This window comes from Setaria italica, chromosome IV (genome assembly GCF_000263155.2).
Source record: "Setaria italica strain Yugu1 chromosome IV, Setaria_italica_v2.0, whole genome shotgun sequence".
Lineage (NCBI taxonomy): Eukaryota > Viridiplantae > Streptophyta > Magnoliopsida > Poales > Poaceae > Setaria > Setaria italica.
Window position 1 is genome coordinate 40,223,105 of NC_028453.1, and position 16,687 is coordinate 40,239,791.

The following is a 16,687-nucleotide window of genomic DNA, read 5'->3' on the forward strand; positions in this document are numbered from 1 at the left end:
AGACTCTCTTGGGCCGAGCTTGCAGAACTTATCCGTACTGGGCCGAGCTGCCTCATGCGCAGACGGCCGAGCGACGAGCTGGGCCGACTGAATAAGAAATCGACTGATGCAACAGAAATTCATTTACTCGGGAAACGTTTAGGTGGCGTTTGGGAACCTCCACGCTGGACGTGGAGGTGGTGTGCATCAAGAGTTAGAACATGATACGGAGGAGGAACCAAATGAGGATACGGATGCTGATCCTGATAGGAGCAGAACGAGGGGCTCAGTGCATGGAGGAGGACCCGCCGCCAGTCCAGCAGGGCAACGAGTTTGCTAATGCTATTGTTCCAGCAGGAAACACGAGCAGCGTTAATACAATGGTTAGCCAGTTTGAGCCGCCGGCTATTAACCCTAATGCACCTCCGAGCCCTAACCGGTACGTGACACGAAGAGGCCGAAAGTGGGGACTGGTTCAGCAGCTGATGATATTTCTGACTCAAACTTGGCGGCTGTGAAACACGGATACGCCAGGAAGGGTGCGTATCGTGTCGGTTACGTATCCGATACGGATATGTCCGGGATACGTATCCGCGGTGTGTCCGCGTATCTCTTCTTAATTGGGCCGGAAACTAAGGAACGGAAATGTTTCAGCCCAATCGATACGGCCCAGCCCAACTTACCCGTTACCACGATCCCTTGCCTCTACTCCCGAGTCCCGACTATAGATGGCAACGGGTACAAATTACCCACGCGCCCGCGGGTAAAAACCCGTTAGGACGAGGATACGGATAGCGTTTAGTACCCACGGGTATAATACGGGTTTGAGATTGTACCCGCGGGTAACAAATTTATGGGTTTTAAAATACTTTACCCGTACCCGTATACCCGCTGACATGTGGGCCTCTAGCACAAATATATAAGCGATTCTCCAGGGTTTCTCTATACCAGTCGCCCAGACCTCCCCGCGCTGCAATCTTATCCATTCCGCCGCCCGCCTCGCACCCAGGCCGGTGCCACCGCTCCGCAGTTCCCACCGCCACCACTCTGCAGACCGCAGTCCGCCCGCCGGCCCTGCCCTCACGCGTGTCGCGCCCCCCGCCGGTACCAGGTCGACGACCTGCCGGCCTCATCCTCACGTGACGGCGCGAATCGCGCCTCCCACCGGCACCAGGTCTACCACCCGGCAGCCCTGTCCTCGCGCAACGGCGCGAGTCGCCCCCCCCCCAGATCCTCAGGAGTGCCATCTGGTGCCTGACATCGCCGGAAAAACACTTTGCAGAGGTAAACATGGAAAGATTACAGACCTTGCTGATAGATAGGCTTATTGGGTGAAATGTTGGTAGAATGATAGATCCATGAGCAGTACTTGTGCCTTGCCATTGATTAATGCTAGATCTTGTGATTTTGTGATTGTCTGGAATGAAAGAATGATTTTGTAAGCGAGGTTATATGATACTTTGGCTTATGTAATGAATCAACAATCTGCTCACCATCATATGCATTGACTTGTACATTATTACTCATTGTCATATACTCCATACAGTTCTCAATACTTGTTGTTTCATATACTTGTGATCTGGCTGGTGGGTATGGGTGTGCCCGCAGGTATACTTTACCCACGGGTGACGGGCACGGGTTTAAGTTCGTACCTGTGACAGGTCGCGGGTGTGGGTGCGGGCACAGAATTTGCCTCACGGGTGAGGGTTTGTAAATTCCGTACCCGTGGGTAACGTGCCCGTTGCCATCTATAGTCCCGACCCACGCGCAGGCTCACGCAGCCGCCTCCGCCTCCCCCACGCAGCGGCGCAGCGCCCGTGTCTGCCGCCCGCTGGCGACCAGCCTCCGCCGGTCCGCCCTCCCACGCGCAGCCTCACGCCTCCGCCTCCCCCACGCAGCGGCACAGCGCCGCCGACGAGCTTCCGTTCCTACTCGCTGGCCGCCAGCGACGAGTTTCCGCCCCGGCCACGTGGATCCAGGCTGCAGCGAGTTCCCGTTCTCGATCTCCCCTTCTTCTTCAGTTCGTGGCCGCTGCGACGAGTTCCAGGCCCCTGCGACGAGTTCCTTGAGTTAATCCCCTTCCCCGTTCTCGATCTCCTATTCTTCTTCAGTTCGTGACTGCTTGTTGCTTGATTTCTTTGCTCCCCACTTCGTCTTCCTTTCCCCATTCTCGATTTATTCTATTTCTGCAGTGGGGTTAGTGACTTCTTGTTGCTTCATTGCTTGTATGCAGTAGATGGCGTCTCCAAATATGAGCAGTGCAGCAAGTGAACTTGCTGCTGCATGAATTGCAAGCCTGCATGCCTTTTATTGATTTTCTAAATTTGAGACTACTATATTTGAGAGTTGAGGAGACTTGAGAATGAGACCTGCTGTGTTGCAGTAATAGTACACTTAAGTAGTTAATTGCAACGGTTTATTGTTATCACTTTTAAAATTTTAATATGCATTATTATTTTTTATTTTATTTTTAAATAGTAAACGTATCCGGGTATCGGATTTTTTTAAAAAATTGCCGTATTCACGTATCTGTATCCTTCCGATATCGATACGTGTCCGTATCCGTGCAGCATAGCTTGCAGGCTCCCGCGAGGAGTGCCGCCCGTCCTGATGAGTCTATTCAGCTTGAACTGTCGAGGAGCGGGCAATGCCTCGACAGTCAGAGAGCTCCGTGATTTTATCACAAAGTTTGCCCCTTCTATTTAATGTATTCTTGAGACTGATGGTCTGTTTGGCAACAAGGTGTTAAAGTTTAACATCTATCACATCGGATGTTTGAATGCTAATTAGGAGTATTAAATATAGGCTAATTACAAGTAATTGCATAGATGTAATGTAATTCGCGAGACGAATCTATTAGCCTAATTAGTCCATGATTTGACAATGTGGTGTGACCATTAGCTGATAATGGACTAATTAGGTTTAATAAATACGTCTCGTGAATTAGTACAGTGTTCCGCAATTAGTTTTATAATTAGCTCATGTTTAGTTCTTCTAATTAACCTCCAAACATCTGATGTAACACTGTTAAAGTAAAATTCGTGTAGAAGCTCTAGCCGGCTACGAAACACGGATACTCCATCTGGGGACCGTATCCCATATCGGATACGTATCCGAATACGCCCCGGATACATATCCGTGGCGTATCCACGTATCCCCGATTAAATGGGCCGAAAACTTCGGATCGGAAACGTTTCTGCGCCTGGATTCGGCCCAGCCGGCCCAACATCACAGCACATCCCACCTCCTGCCCTACTCCCGTGACCCGTCGGGCGTCGGGCGTCGGCTCTCCCACGCGCAGCCGCCTCACGCAGCGCATCGCCGCATTCTCCCGCTCGACCTGACGGCTGACGCAGCGCCTCCGCCTCTCGTCGGCCGCCGTCCGCTGGCCGCCGTCCGTGAGGCCGCCTCCTGCCAGCCTCCGTCCGCCTCCCGCGGCCACGGGCCGCGAGGCCGCCTCCGGCCGGCCGCAGGCTGCCTCCCGTCGGCCTCCGTCCGCCCGTGATTACTCCCGTCGGCCTCCGGCGTAAGGAGCCCCAGCCCCTGTTCAGGTGCGTGACTTCCTCTGATAGTGGTAGTGCAGGCCTCCCGTGAACCGTGAGTTCCTCCCAGTAGTGGTAGCATAGCATCCGTAAAGTGCATAGAGATTTACATTTTCTGTGTAGTGTATCCAGGCAATTTGGAATATAATCCATAGTCTACAGAATAAGGGCCCATGCAAGCATGGATGGTGGATTAAGGTCAGGGGCAGTGTGATCTTTATAATGTTGGCTATTGCACAGTTGTTGATTATCCTTTCTTTTCAATACTTAACTGGTTCAAATACAATTGCTTGGAGAATAGTACCATATAGATTGCAAGTAGGAGGTAACGTGATGATAATTGGCCAATCTCCAGAATCTGGATATGAGTTTATATTGATTGATTGCAGTCCCAGGCTCCCATCCTCTCCTAAATTAGAACCTGCTATCATGTTATTCTCAGTGTAATAGACCTTGAATGTCTCTATGCTGAATTTGAACATCTATTTTGCAATTTAATATGCATTGTTATTTATTTATTAAAAAAATAGTTAAAACGTATCCGCATATCGGGTTGTTTAAGAAATTGCCGTATCCGCGTATCCGTATCCTTCCGATACCGATACGCGTATCCGTATCCGTGCTGCATAGCTAGCCGGTACGCTGGGTTTTGATGAGCCTTTGCGGTTGGTAGTGAAGGCAGGAGTGGTGGTCTTTGTATTTTCTGGAATAACGATTTGGATATCAATATTTTGGGTCATTCTAAGTATCGCATTGATGCTTCAGTTATGGGTATCGGTGAGTTACCTTGGAGAATCACAACAGTTTATGGAGAGGCCCAGACTAACCTGAGATCTCAAACTTGGGATACTCTAAAGAACATATGTGGTACTAGCACCTTACCTTGGCTCCTAGAAGGTTTCAATGAAGTATTGCGACCTGAGGAGCACCTTCGAGTGGGACACCGCGCGCTATCGCAGATGCAGGGATTTCGCGACATGGTTGATGTATGCAGCCTCATTGATCTCGGTTATAGTGGTCGCTTCTGGACCTGGGAGAAGAAGGTGGCAGGGGGTACTTATACTCAAGTCAGACTGGATCGAGCCCTTGGTTCAGCTGAATGGAGTGCGCAGTTTCCCTTTGCAAATGTGTGCCATATCAACGCAGCAACGTCTGATCATCGTGGGTTGCTGCTAAAACTAACTGATGATGAGTTAGAACAAACGGTGCGCGTCGATAGTTCCGTTACGAAGCCATGTAGGACAGGCACCCGGAGCTAAAGCCTACCGTTGCAACGTGTTGGCATACTGTGGTGGCCACAATTGTTGGAGATGTTAAAAGCAAACTGGGTGCTTTATTGGATGGACTTGGTAAATGGGGAGTTGACACGTTTGGCAATGTCAAGAAGGTGGCGTTTGGGAACTGGGAAATGAGAATGGGATAGGGAAATAAGGGAAGAAGGATAACATATCCCTTGTTCGGATTTATGGAATGGGAAAAGAATGGGTATGTGATAGGGATAAAATGAGATTATTTCCCACCGCTACATACCCAGCAGGAGGGGTGGGTTTTGGCTGGGAAACAAGGAGGGGTGAATCTGACTTATTATTTATCTTCTCAGAGCAGACCGTCGGGCACGGATCGCCTTCTTGCCGATCTCCATCGACGGCTACTACTGCTCGTCGTGTCCTCATCGCGTTGTCGTGGCCGCTTGGTAATGGTGGCATCTGTCGTGCGAACGGGTGAAACGCTGCTGGCATCGGCCCTAGCGGGAACAAGAGGATCATCTTGCGACTCCTCGTAAGTTCCTAACTCGCCTAGTTGCACAAGTCACCGGAGCCGCCACACGAATCGCAAGCCGTTGCCACGCAAAGGCTCAGAGCTGCCACTTGAATCGCAAACCGCCATGCCCATGCGTGTGGGGGTTCAGAGCTGCCGCTTGCCATGCATAATCTAGCCACTTGAGGGGATCTGAACCCGATTGGATGAGACGACCATTTTTTTCATTTCATCTGAGATTTTGACTTAGCAAGCAATCGATAGGCGGATGGAGTTGGGTGCCAGGAGCTAGGAGGGCATGGAAGACATTCTTGTTTTTATTTGCTTGCTCAAACCAAAGAAAAAAACAAACAAAGGAAAGGGGCCATTTGGTTCTTTAGTCCCTCCTAAAATTCCTGTCACATCGAATGTTTAGATACTAATTAGGAGTATTAAACATAGACTAATTACAAAACCAATTGCACAGATGGAGGCTAATTTGCGAGACGAATCTATTAAGCCTAATTAGTCCATGATTTAACAATGTGATGCTACAGTAGCATGTGCTAATGATGGATTAAATTGGCTTAATAGATTTGTCTCGTGAATTAGCCTCCATCTGTGTAATTAGTTTTATAATTAACTCATGTTTAGTCCTCCTAATTAGCCTCCGAATATTCGATGTGATAGGAATTTTAGTCCGGACTAAAGATCCAAACACCAATCTGATTTCCCTTTCCCTTTCCCATACCCTATCCAAACACTACCTTAGGAATTGCGAAATAATTAAATAGCCAAGCATTGTTTAGCAATTCCGATCCCTTTCCTCGCTTGACCCTGACGGCCGCCGGCCGAGTGCCCCCATGCCGGATCGAAGCGCGCCGTGCGCTGCCTGGGTCTCCTTCGGTCCTTCCTGTGCCGTGTCTCCCTGATCGACTTAGCTTTGGCTGGTAAGGGATCCCTGGTGCGTCTGGATGGATTGTTATGAGCCTGATTCCTGTTTTGCTGGGTTGCTTTTTTTCCTCTGTGAGATCAAATCCATACCTTCATTCCTGGGATGTGTTCTTCAATCTGTCCATCCATTTTGTTGTGGATTTCATCGCGAACGGCTATTTACTTTTCAAAAGTTTGGGGGTTCACCTGTCGAGGAGATAGGTGCGTCAAGAACACGCAAACTTAATTCTTATCTGTTCTAGGGTTCCATTCGTTTTGCTCCGTGTGCAAATTCGGTTGATATTATTGCGATCCGCTGGGATCATGGGAGAATGAAACCTGTTGCAGTCATCTGGTACAAATTCCAGTCTGTGATGCCCTTTCCAAATGGTTAATTCTTTTGCGAAATTATTTGTTTCAAACTCATGTCCACTGTTTGTAAGTAGAGTTGTGTTGTAATAGGATATTTTGCTTTTATCTATCGTGCTTTATATTTCAGTATATACATACATGGGTAACACCTGCATTGCGGGCTTATTTTGTACTTCTTATTTGTATGATATAGTACCATCCTTGTTGCATTTTTATGTCTTTAGATAGCTAATCCAAATAAATTGTTTCAGGTATTATGAACTATGCAGCAGGTAGTGAGGCATATTCCATTTCGAATCATTCAGTGAGGTGTTTCATTTTTTTATGTGTACTGATTTTGTGATATATATTCGGCTTCGTAGGCATTGAGTTGCATCCACAATGTCCCAACTTGGAACATGTTCATTGCCTGGAGCTGCAATCTATGGCACTTCAACTAGGAGGTTTGGAGGTAATTATTGGATTCAAGTTTCTGTATGTTTTTATTTTTGTTTTTTTTTTCATTTTTGATCAGGGTTGTGTCCTTTTGTCATCATACATAAAAATCTTGTGGGATTTAAGGTGCAGTTGGAAATAAAAGGTTAATCTGAGCCTCAAATACAATAACAAAGTGCTGGCAGGTGCAAACAAGTAGATTTGTCTCGATACATCTAGAATCAAGACAGATCATGAAATCGCTGGACCTCGTGCAAAAGCTAGCCACTCAGCCATTATGTTTTCCAAGGCTGTACTGAAACTATCCTATGACTCTGAACATTTTTTTTTGTCTCCTGTACTCATTGTCAGCATAGTAGTACTAGTACTATTAAATCTATATTAGTTTATTATAATTATCCTTAAAACTTGTTGCCTTATAAATGCATTGAAAACCAAAAGAAAGCAGTGGTGGTGTCCGTATTTGGTCTACTGTAGAGGTGCAAGTAAAGAATTTCAATGGTAGCATAGTTCTTACCAGCTTGTCTTTTGCTCTGGAGATTCACCACTGCTCAACCTAAGCCATGAAAACTGATGAATCCCAGGCAGATGCAATTTAGATACATCATGAATAATCTATGATAGCACACTTTCCCTTTTTACAAGATGGACATTATGTTCATGTGTAAATACTCTTTCTAGATGAATAGAAAAAGTATATACAAATGCTCTTTTTGAATAATAGAATTTTCCATTATCTGAAAAAAGATAAAAAGAACAAACTGGTTGTTTCCAAGAATATCTTTTTATTAGTTTAAAGAGTATCTGTCATATCGCAGTCCCTTTATATGAGATATTCATTAAGTTCATGTGTAAATTCTCTCTATAGATAAATAGAGTAACTGGTTGTTTCCAATTAAAATGTTTCATTATATTATGTTAAAAAGTAAATTGCACAGTAGGTCCCCAAAATTGCGCACATCTGTAAGCTTGAGAATTCTATGGATTTGTACAAGTGGGCTGAAAAGTCTCCAACTCTTAATTGAGGATTGATCTTGGATTTTGTGATTCATGAATCACCATTCTTCTGATTTTTGGCATTGCTGTTCCTCTTTTGCACATCAATGCTTATACTATGTATTGCTGAATAATTCTCATTATTGTCTTGCTGTTTGGCAGGTTCACAATTTCAGCAACCTAAGGTTAATCGCATCTCATTTGAACAGAAAGTGTCTGCTAAAACAACATTGAGAGTACGTATTAATGAGTTGTTGTCTATTTTGATCTTACTACGTGTAGACTGAAGTTTATGGGATTAAAAACTAATCAGAAATCAGGCCTTGTATCAAACTATACATTCTAATATTTGTACATTTTACAAACTATTGCATAGTGGAACATCAGTGGATCTTAAAAGCATTTTGTTATTGTCTCCATATTGTAATTTTAAATTTTCTAAATCGTTAGCTATGGTAATTATGTTAGATAAACCCACTGCTACTTTGAGATAAATGTGCCAATGGGGGACCTCATTCTAACTTTTGCCTAGGTTGAAAGGAGTGTGTATTATAAAAAGTTTGCATGTTCAAAATGGCTTAGTTCAATTATGAATGGATCATGGATTTGCTATGCTTTTTGGTGAATCACTTGTCTGTGATGGGCATAATTTCTTAGATACCATCATACCAGGAATGATTACTAAAGCGTTAACTTTGTGAGTTGTTAAGTACATAGTAAATCTGAACTTGTGAAATTCAAAAATTGAATACAAAAATGTTAACCTGCTTATCTTGTCTATGATTTACTTCACTGTCAGATCCCTTGTTTGACTACCTTTCCTGTGACCACTCTTTGCTACAGAGTATGAGGTGTAAAGCTACTCAAACCCAAAGCGTCCAAAAGAAATCTTCAAGTGCAACTGTTCAACGTGATAAGAAAGGTTGGAATTTAGAATTATCATGCTGCATATAATTGAACTCAATTTTATTTGTCTTTGAAGGATGTAACTGAAGTTGCTCAAAGAAAGCAGGCAAACTCACCACATTTGCTTAAATTCACCTGTATGATGATTTACAACTGTTCCAGGGAAAGTTCAAGGGCCGAAGCTGGACGATGGAAGTGGTGGGTTCCCTCCGTTCCGCTTCGGCAAAGGTGGGGGCGGTGGTGGAGGTGGCGGGGGTGGCAGCAACTACTTCGGCGGATTCCTTCTCTTCTCCTGTGTGTTGCTCCTGGATTACCTGAAGGAGTTTGAGAAGTACCTGCTTACTCGGAAGCACCGAGGTGGAGACGACGCCAGCAACGGGCTGCTACAACCATGATCACCCTTCGCCAGTCTCACTAGCACTAGCTACTCGTTTCTGTTGTAATGAAGAAGGCTTCTGGTTGTGGCTGCCATTTGGAACATAACATGTGACTGTCATGGTAGTTTATGTTCTCTTTCTGATGGACTTCTGAGAAAGATCATGTTGGACTTGAGACTCAAATTACAGGACTGTGGGTAGTTTATGTTGACTTTCTGATGGACTTCTGAGAAAGATCATGTCGGACTTGAGACTCAAATTACAGGACTGCGTCGGAGATGCCGGAAGTTCCTTCAAGTAGGCTGCTGAGCTGGAGATACGAATCTAGTGTAACGTAGCGTGCCTGTTTCAGATGTAATCCTATCGTCATTGGTGTGGAACGCTTGCCGACTGAAATGTAGAATCAGTTGACTGGAAATTTGGCCGCCGTTCTCTACGGTGACTTATGCTTTCCTATTCGCTGAGGTTTGTGACTGTCGAAATTGAGGTGTAAGCTGGCAGAGCAAGTTGTGTATCATTTCTGGTTGGTTTACGGGGAAATTTCTGTGGTGAGTCAACATCCAGTGTTTTGTGAAAGCGAGTGCAGAAGTTGCAATCACCAACATGTGTTTTGTGAAAGCCGAACCTGAACCAGCCATGACCGGTCGACAGAACCACGCAGCCCCAAGTTGGCCCGGTCGTTCGGTATGCAACTGGGTTTTCATTCCGATGCAGTTTCATAATGGCTTTGTTGCTCGTATGAATTTGGTGGACTTGACCTGAAGGTCATGAGGTCTGTCGTCTTGGTCTTCTCTCTTTCCACTGCATCTTCTACCCCGTGATTTTCCCTGGGCCCGTTTTGTATATAATTTTCATGATACAAACAATTTATACGCATAACGTGTATCACAACTTTTACAGACAGTTAAATAACTTATCTACCTAACTTATACATGTAAACGATACTAACTTGAGTAAAAATAATGATATAAAAAAGAAATAATCAAAGGGAAAAAATTGAAAAAGAAAAAAAAAGTGCAATCGGTGTGCACGCAGCGCCGCGCTTCCGCACTAGTGTGGCAGGTGGACCGCCGACCACCTGCAGGTATAGTTGGCCATATGGCCCATGGCCCGTGGGTTGGCCCACGGCACGGGATTTTGGCCCGGTCTAGGCACGCCCGGCACGGCGGCGTCGTGCTTGTGCTGGCCCGACCCACACCACGGGCTGTGCCTAGGCCGCTTCAGCCCGCGTGTTGGCCCGGCACGACCTGGCCCATTAGGCCTGTCAGGATTAAGCGGACGGCCCAGCCTGTTAAAGCCCGCTCGGCCCGCATATAAAAATCCCCACCCCCAAACCCTACCTTTCTCACTTCCTGTCCTCCGTTCCGCCGCCACCTCCCCTGCCACTTCTCCTACGCCCTCCGCCGCTTCTCCCACGCCCTCCGCCGCCTCCCCCGCCACTTCTCCCACGACCCTCCGCCGTCTCCCCGAGGCGCGTGCCGCGCACGCAGCGCCGCGGCCGGCTGTCCCTGGACCCCGGTCGGTGGCTCGGTAGCCTCACCTTGGTGGGCCCCGCCTGACTTTTTTGTTTTTTAGCCCTTTTTTTGAAAGATTCTCACAAATACGCCCCTGACAGAACTATTTCAAAATCTGGACCCATAGCTTAGCGTCAGGATGGCTGGCGCCAAGCTTACATGTCTCGGCGCCAAGATCTATGGCGCCAAGGTCCTCACGCAGAAGCTGACGTGGATGCGGACGTGGCGGGGGCTTGGCGCCAAGATGGTTGGCGCCAAGCCTTGGCACCATGGATCCTGGCGCCATGCATCCTAACGCCAAGCCTGAAGACATAAGGCTGCGCCCCTTCTTTCTGCACGAGGCTTCTTCATCTTCTTTCTCCTCCCTCTCGGGTTTTTCCTCTCCCCACGTCGCCCTACACCACAAATCGGCATATTGGACCTTAGAGACTTTGATTTGATCCGTGAATCTTCGAGAGCAAGGTATCCTCTCTCCCTCCTAGTTTTTTTTTCACATCGGTTCTCTATATATTAGTCGGATTTTTGAATTTAGGGTTTCATGAAACCGTAGGATGCCAAGGCGTGGAAAAGCTAAGAAACCAAGATAATGTGAGCGCATGTTGTTATGTTATGGGTTCATTGTTGTTGATCGAATGAGAAACCCTAGGTGTAGGTTTAATGTTAGTTGCTTTCGGTTCTTATAAGGAAATTAACTAAATTGTAGTTATGGCACCAAGCTGCCGGAAATGCCTTCGACCCATTGCCTCTACCTAGTGGTGTTCTAGTGCCTATGTGCTTTTGCAGCGATCCTTGCAAGGTAGTCAAGTCCGATGTAGAGGACACATATAGGCGTATTGGATGTGTTCTAATTTTTAGTTTGAGCCTACACTTCGTCAGCGCCGCATTAATAAGATGGTGAGGAATTGATGCTGTCTACGAGAGCTCGAAAATGGCCACACCGAGCACCGGGGTCGAAAACATGCGGGATGGACCAAAGACGTGAAAATGACCTCCGAACCTCTTTTCGGCCATGAAAAGGAGTGCTATAGGTCACGGGAGCCCGAAAATGTCCACACCAGCCACTGCGGTTGAAACGTGAGGAATGGACTCAAAGATGTGAAAATGGCCTCCGGACCCGTTTTAGGCCATTTAAACGTGTACTATAGGTCACGGGAGCCCGAAAATGTCCACACCGACCACTGCGGTCGAAACGTGGGGATGGACCGAAGATGTGAAAATAGCCTCCGAACTAGTTTTCGGCCATAAAAATGTGTGCTATAGGTCACGAGTGCCCGAAAACGGCCACACTTGCCACCAGGGACGAAAAACGTGGGGGATGACCGAAGACGTGAAAATAGCCTGGGGACTCGTTTTCGGCCACGAAAATGTGTGCTATAGGTCACGAGTGCCCAAAAACGGCCACACCTGCATCCGGGGTCGAAAATGTGGGGGATGACCGAAGACGTGACAATGGCCTCCGAACCCGTTTTTGGTCATGAAAACGTGTGCTATAGGTCACGGGAGCCGAAAAACGGCCACACCGGCCAGTGGGGTTGAAAACGTGGGGGATGGATTGAAGACGTGAAAATGACGTCCGGACCTATTGTCGGTCATGAAAACGTGTGATATAGGACACGAGAGCTCGAAAACGGCCACACTGGCCACCGGCTTCGAAAACGTGGGGGATGGACCGAAGATGTGAAAATGGCCTCCGGACCCGTTTTCGACCATGAAAACGTGCGCTATAGCTCACGGGAGCTCGAAAACGGACACACCAGCCACCGGGGTCGAAAACATGGGGGATGGACCGAAGACGTGAAAATGGCCTCCTGACCCATTTTCGGCAATGAAAATGTGTGGTATAGGTCACGGGAGCTCGAAAACGGCCACACCAGCCACCGGATTCAAAAACATGGGGGATAGACCGAAGACGTGAAAATAGCCTCCGGACCCGTTTTCGGCCATGAAAACGTGCACTATAGGTCACGGTAGCCCGAAAATGGCCACAACGGCCACCGGGGTCAAAAACATGGGGGATGGACCATAGACATGAAAATGGACTCTGGACCCATTTTTAGCAATGAAAACATGTGCTGGTCGCGGGAGCCGGAAAATGGCCACACCGATCACCGGGGTCGAAAATATGGGGGATGGATCGAAGATGTGAAAATAGCCTACGGACCCGTTTTCAGCTTTGAAAACATGACCTATAGGTCACGGGAGCCCGAAAATGTCCACACCAGCCATTGCAGTTGAAACGTGAGGAATGGACCGAAGACGTGAAAATGGCCTCCGGACCCATTTTAGGCTATCTAAACGTGTGCTATAGGTCACGGGAGCCCGAAATGTCCTTACGACCACTGCGGTCGAAATGTGGGGATGGACCGAAGACGTGAAAATAGCCTCCGAACCAGTTTGCGGCCATAAAAACGTGTGCTATATGTCACGAGTGCCCGAAAACGGCCACACCTGCCACCGGGGACGAAAATCGTGGGGGATGACCGAAGACATGAAAATAGCCTCCGGACCCATTTTCGGCCATGAAAACGTGTGCTATAGGTCACGGGAGCCGGAAAACGGCGACACCGGCCAGTAGGGTCCAAAATGTGGGGGATGGATTGAAGACGTGAAAATGACGTCCGAACTTATTTTCGGTCATGAAAACGTGTGATATAGGTCACGGCAGCTCAAAAACGACCACACTGGCCACCGGGTTCGAAAACGTGGGGGATGGACCGAAGATGTGAAAATGGCCTCCGGACCCGTTTTTGACCATGAGAACGTGCGCTATAGCTCACGGGAGCTCGAAAACGGACACACCAGCCACCGGGGTCGACAACATGGGGGATGGACCGAAGACGTGAAAATGGCCTCCTGACCCATTTTTGGCAATGAAAATGTGTGGTATAGGTCACGGGAGCTCGAAAACGGACACACCAGCCACCGGATTTAAAAACATGGGGGATAGACCGAAGACGTGAAAATAGCCTCCGGACCCGTTTTCGGCAATGAAAATGTGTGGTATAGGTCACGGGAGCTCGAAAACGGTCACACCGGCCACCGGGTTCGAAAATGTGGGGGATGGACCGAAGACGTGAAAATGGCCTCCGGACCCGTTTTTGGCCGTGAAAACGTGTGCTATAGGTCATAGTAGCCCGAAAATGGCCACAATGGCCACCGGGGTCAAAAACATGGGGGATGGACCATAGACATGAAAACGGCCTCTGAACCCATTTTTAGCAATGAAAACATGTGCTAGTCGCGAGAGCCGAAAAACGGCCACACCGACCACCGGGTTCGAAAACGTGGGGGATGGATTGAAGATGTGAAAATGGCCTACGGACCCTTTTTCGGCTTTGAAAACATGACCTATAGGTTACGGGAGCCCAAAGATGGCCACACCGGGCACCGGGGTTGAAATCTGGGGGATGGATTGAAGACGTGAAAATGGCCTCCGAACCCATTTTCGGCCATGAAAACGTGTGCTACAGGTCACGGGAGCCTGAAAATGTCCACACCGGCCACCGCGATTGAAATGTGAGGGATGGACCGAAGACGTGAAAATTGCCTCCGGACCCATTTTCGGCAATCTAAACGTGTGCTATAGGTCACGGGAGCCCGAAAATGTCCACACCGACCACTGCGGTCGAAATGTGGGGATGGACCGAAGACGTGAAAATGGCCTCCGAACTAGTTTTCGGCCATAAAAATGTGTGCTATAGGTCACGAGTGCCCGAAAACGGCCACACTTGCCACAAGGGACGAAAAACGTGGGGGATGACCGAAGACGTGAAAATAGCTTGGGGACACATTTTCGGCCACGAAAATGTGTGCTATAGGTCACGAGTGCCCAAAAACGGCCACACCTGCATCCGGGGTCGAAAACGTGGGGGATGACCGAAGACGTGACAATAGCCTCCGAACCCATTTTTGGCTATGAAAACGTGTGCTATAGGTCACGGGAGCCGAAAAACGGCCACACCGGCCAGTGGGGTCGAAAACGTGGGGGATGGATTGAAGACGTGAAAATGGCGTCCGGACCTATTGTCGGTAATGAAAACGTGTGATATAGGTCACGGGAGCTCGAAAACGGCCACACTGGCCACCAGCTTCGAAAACGTGGGGGATGGACCGAAGATGTGAAAATGGCCTCCGAACCCGTTTTCGACCATGAAAACGTGCGCTATAGCTCACGGGAGCTCGAAAACGGCCACACCGAGCACCAGGGTCGAAAACATGCGGAATGGACCAAAGACGTGAAAATGGCCTCCGAACCTGTTTTCGGCCATGAAAAGGAGTGCTATAGGTCACGGGAGCCCGAAAATGTCCACACCAGCCACTGCGGTTGAAACGTGAGGAATGGACCGAAGACGTGAAAATGGCCTCCGGACCCATTTTAGGCCATCTAAACGTGTGCTATAGGTCACGGGAGCCCGAAAATGTCCACATCGAGGACCGGGGTCGAAAACATGCGGGATGGACCAAAGACGTGAAAATGGCCTTCGAACCTAATTTCGGCAATGAAAACGAGTGCTATAGGTCACGGGAGCCCAAAAATGTCCACACCAGCCGCTGCGGTTGAAACGTGAGGAATGGATCGAAGATGTGAAAATGGCCTCCAGACCCATTTTGGGCCATTTAAACATGTGCTATAGGTCACGGGAGGCCAAAAATGTCCATACCGACCACTGCGGTCGAAACGTCGGGATGGACCAAAGATGTGAAAATGGCCTTCGAAAACATGGGGGATGGACCATAGACATGAAAACGGCCTCTAGACCCATTTTTAGCAATGAAAACATGTGCTAGTCGCGAGAGCCGGAAAACGGCCACACCAACCACCGGGTTCGAAAACGTGGGGGACGGATTGAAGATGTGAAAATGGCCTACGAACCCTTTTTTGACTGTGAAAACATGACCTATAGGTCACGGGAGCCCAAAGATGGCCACTCCGGCACCGGGGTTGAAAAGTGGAGGATGGATTGAAGACGTGAAAATGGCCTCCGAACCCATATTCGGCTATGAAAACGTGTGCTACAGGTCACGGGTGCCTGAAAATGTCCACACCGGCCACCGCGATTGAAACGTCAGGGATGGACCGAAGACGTGAAAATTGCCTCCGAACCCATTTTCGGCAATCTAAACGTGTGCTATAGGTCACGGGAGACCGAAAATGTCCACACCGACCACTGTGGTCGAAACGTGGGGATGGATCGAAGACGTGAAAATGGTCTACGGACCCCTTTTGGGCTGTGAAAACATGACCTATAGGTCACGGGAGCCCAAAGATGGCCACACCAGGCACCGGGGTTGAAATGTGGGAGCTGGATTGAAGACGTGAAAATGGCCTCCGAACCCGTTTTCAGCCATGAAAATGTGTGCTACAGGTCACGGGAGCCTGAAAATGTCCACACCGGCCACCACGATTGAAACCTGAGGGATGGACGGAAGACGTGAAAATGGCCTCAGGACCCATTTTGGGCCATGGAAACATGTGCTATAGGTCAAGGGAGCTCGAAAACGGCCACACCGAGGACCGGGGTCAAAAACATGCGGGATGGACCAAAGACGTGAAAATGGCCTTCGAACCTAATTTCGGCAATGAAAACGAGTGCTATAGGTCACGGGAGCTCGAAAATGTCCACACCAGCCGCTGCGCTTGAAACGTGAGGAATGGATCGAAGACATGAAAATGGCCTCCGGACCCATTTTGGGCCATCTAAACGTGTGCTATAGGTCACGGGAGGCCAAAAATGTCCATACCGACCACTGCGGTCGAAATGTCGGGATGGACCGAAGATGTGAAAATGGCCTTCGAACCAGTTTTCGACCATAAAAACGTGTGCTATATGTCACGAGTACCCGAAAACGGCAACACCTGCCACCGGGGACGAAAAACGTGGGGGATGACTGAAGA

At 48.3% G+C, this 16,687-nt stretch overlaps 1 protein-coding gene across 4 annotated transcripts; it reads left to right on the top strand.

The window, feature by feature from the left end:
* The first annotated feature begins 1,802 nt into the window (after window positions 1-1,802).
* On the top strand, window positions 1,803-9,817 carry LOC101770550. 4 transcript variants are annotated; one of them, XM_012845657.3, is made up of 6 exons: window positions 1,803-2,048; window positions 6,815-6,835; window positions 6,926-7,014; window positions 8,157-8,230; window positions 8,838-8,916; window positions 9,063-9,817. In XM_012845657.3, exons 3-6 carry the CDS (start codon window positions 6,945-6,947, stop codon window positions 9,293-9,295), a joined length of 456 nt encoding a protein of 151 aa, XP_012701111.1. In that variant the 5' UTR covers window positions 1,803-2,048; window positions 6,815-6,835; window positions 6,926-6,944; the 3' UTR covers window positions 9,296-9,817. The 4 variants fall into 4 exon arrangements, with proteins under 4 accessions (XP_012701111.1, XP_004966581.1, XP_004966580.1 ...); XM_004966523.4 differs by lacking the exon at window positions 1,803-2,048 and adding an exon at window positions 3,174-3,530; XM_004966524.4 differs by lacking the exon at window positions 6,815-6,835.
* The last annotated feature ends 6,870 nt before the right edge of the window (window positions 9,818-16,687 follow it).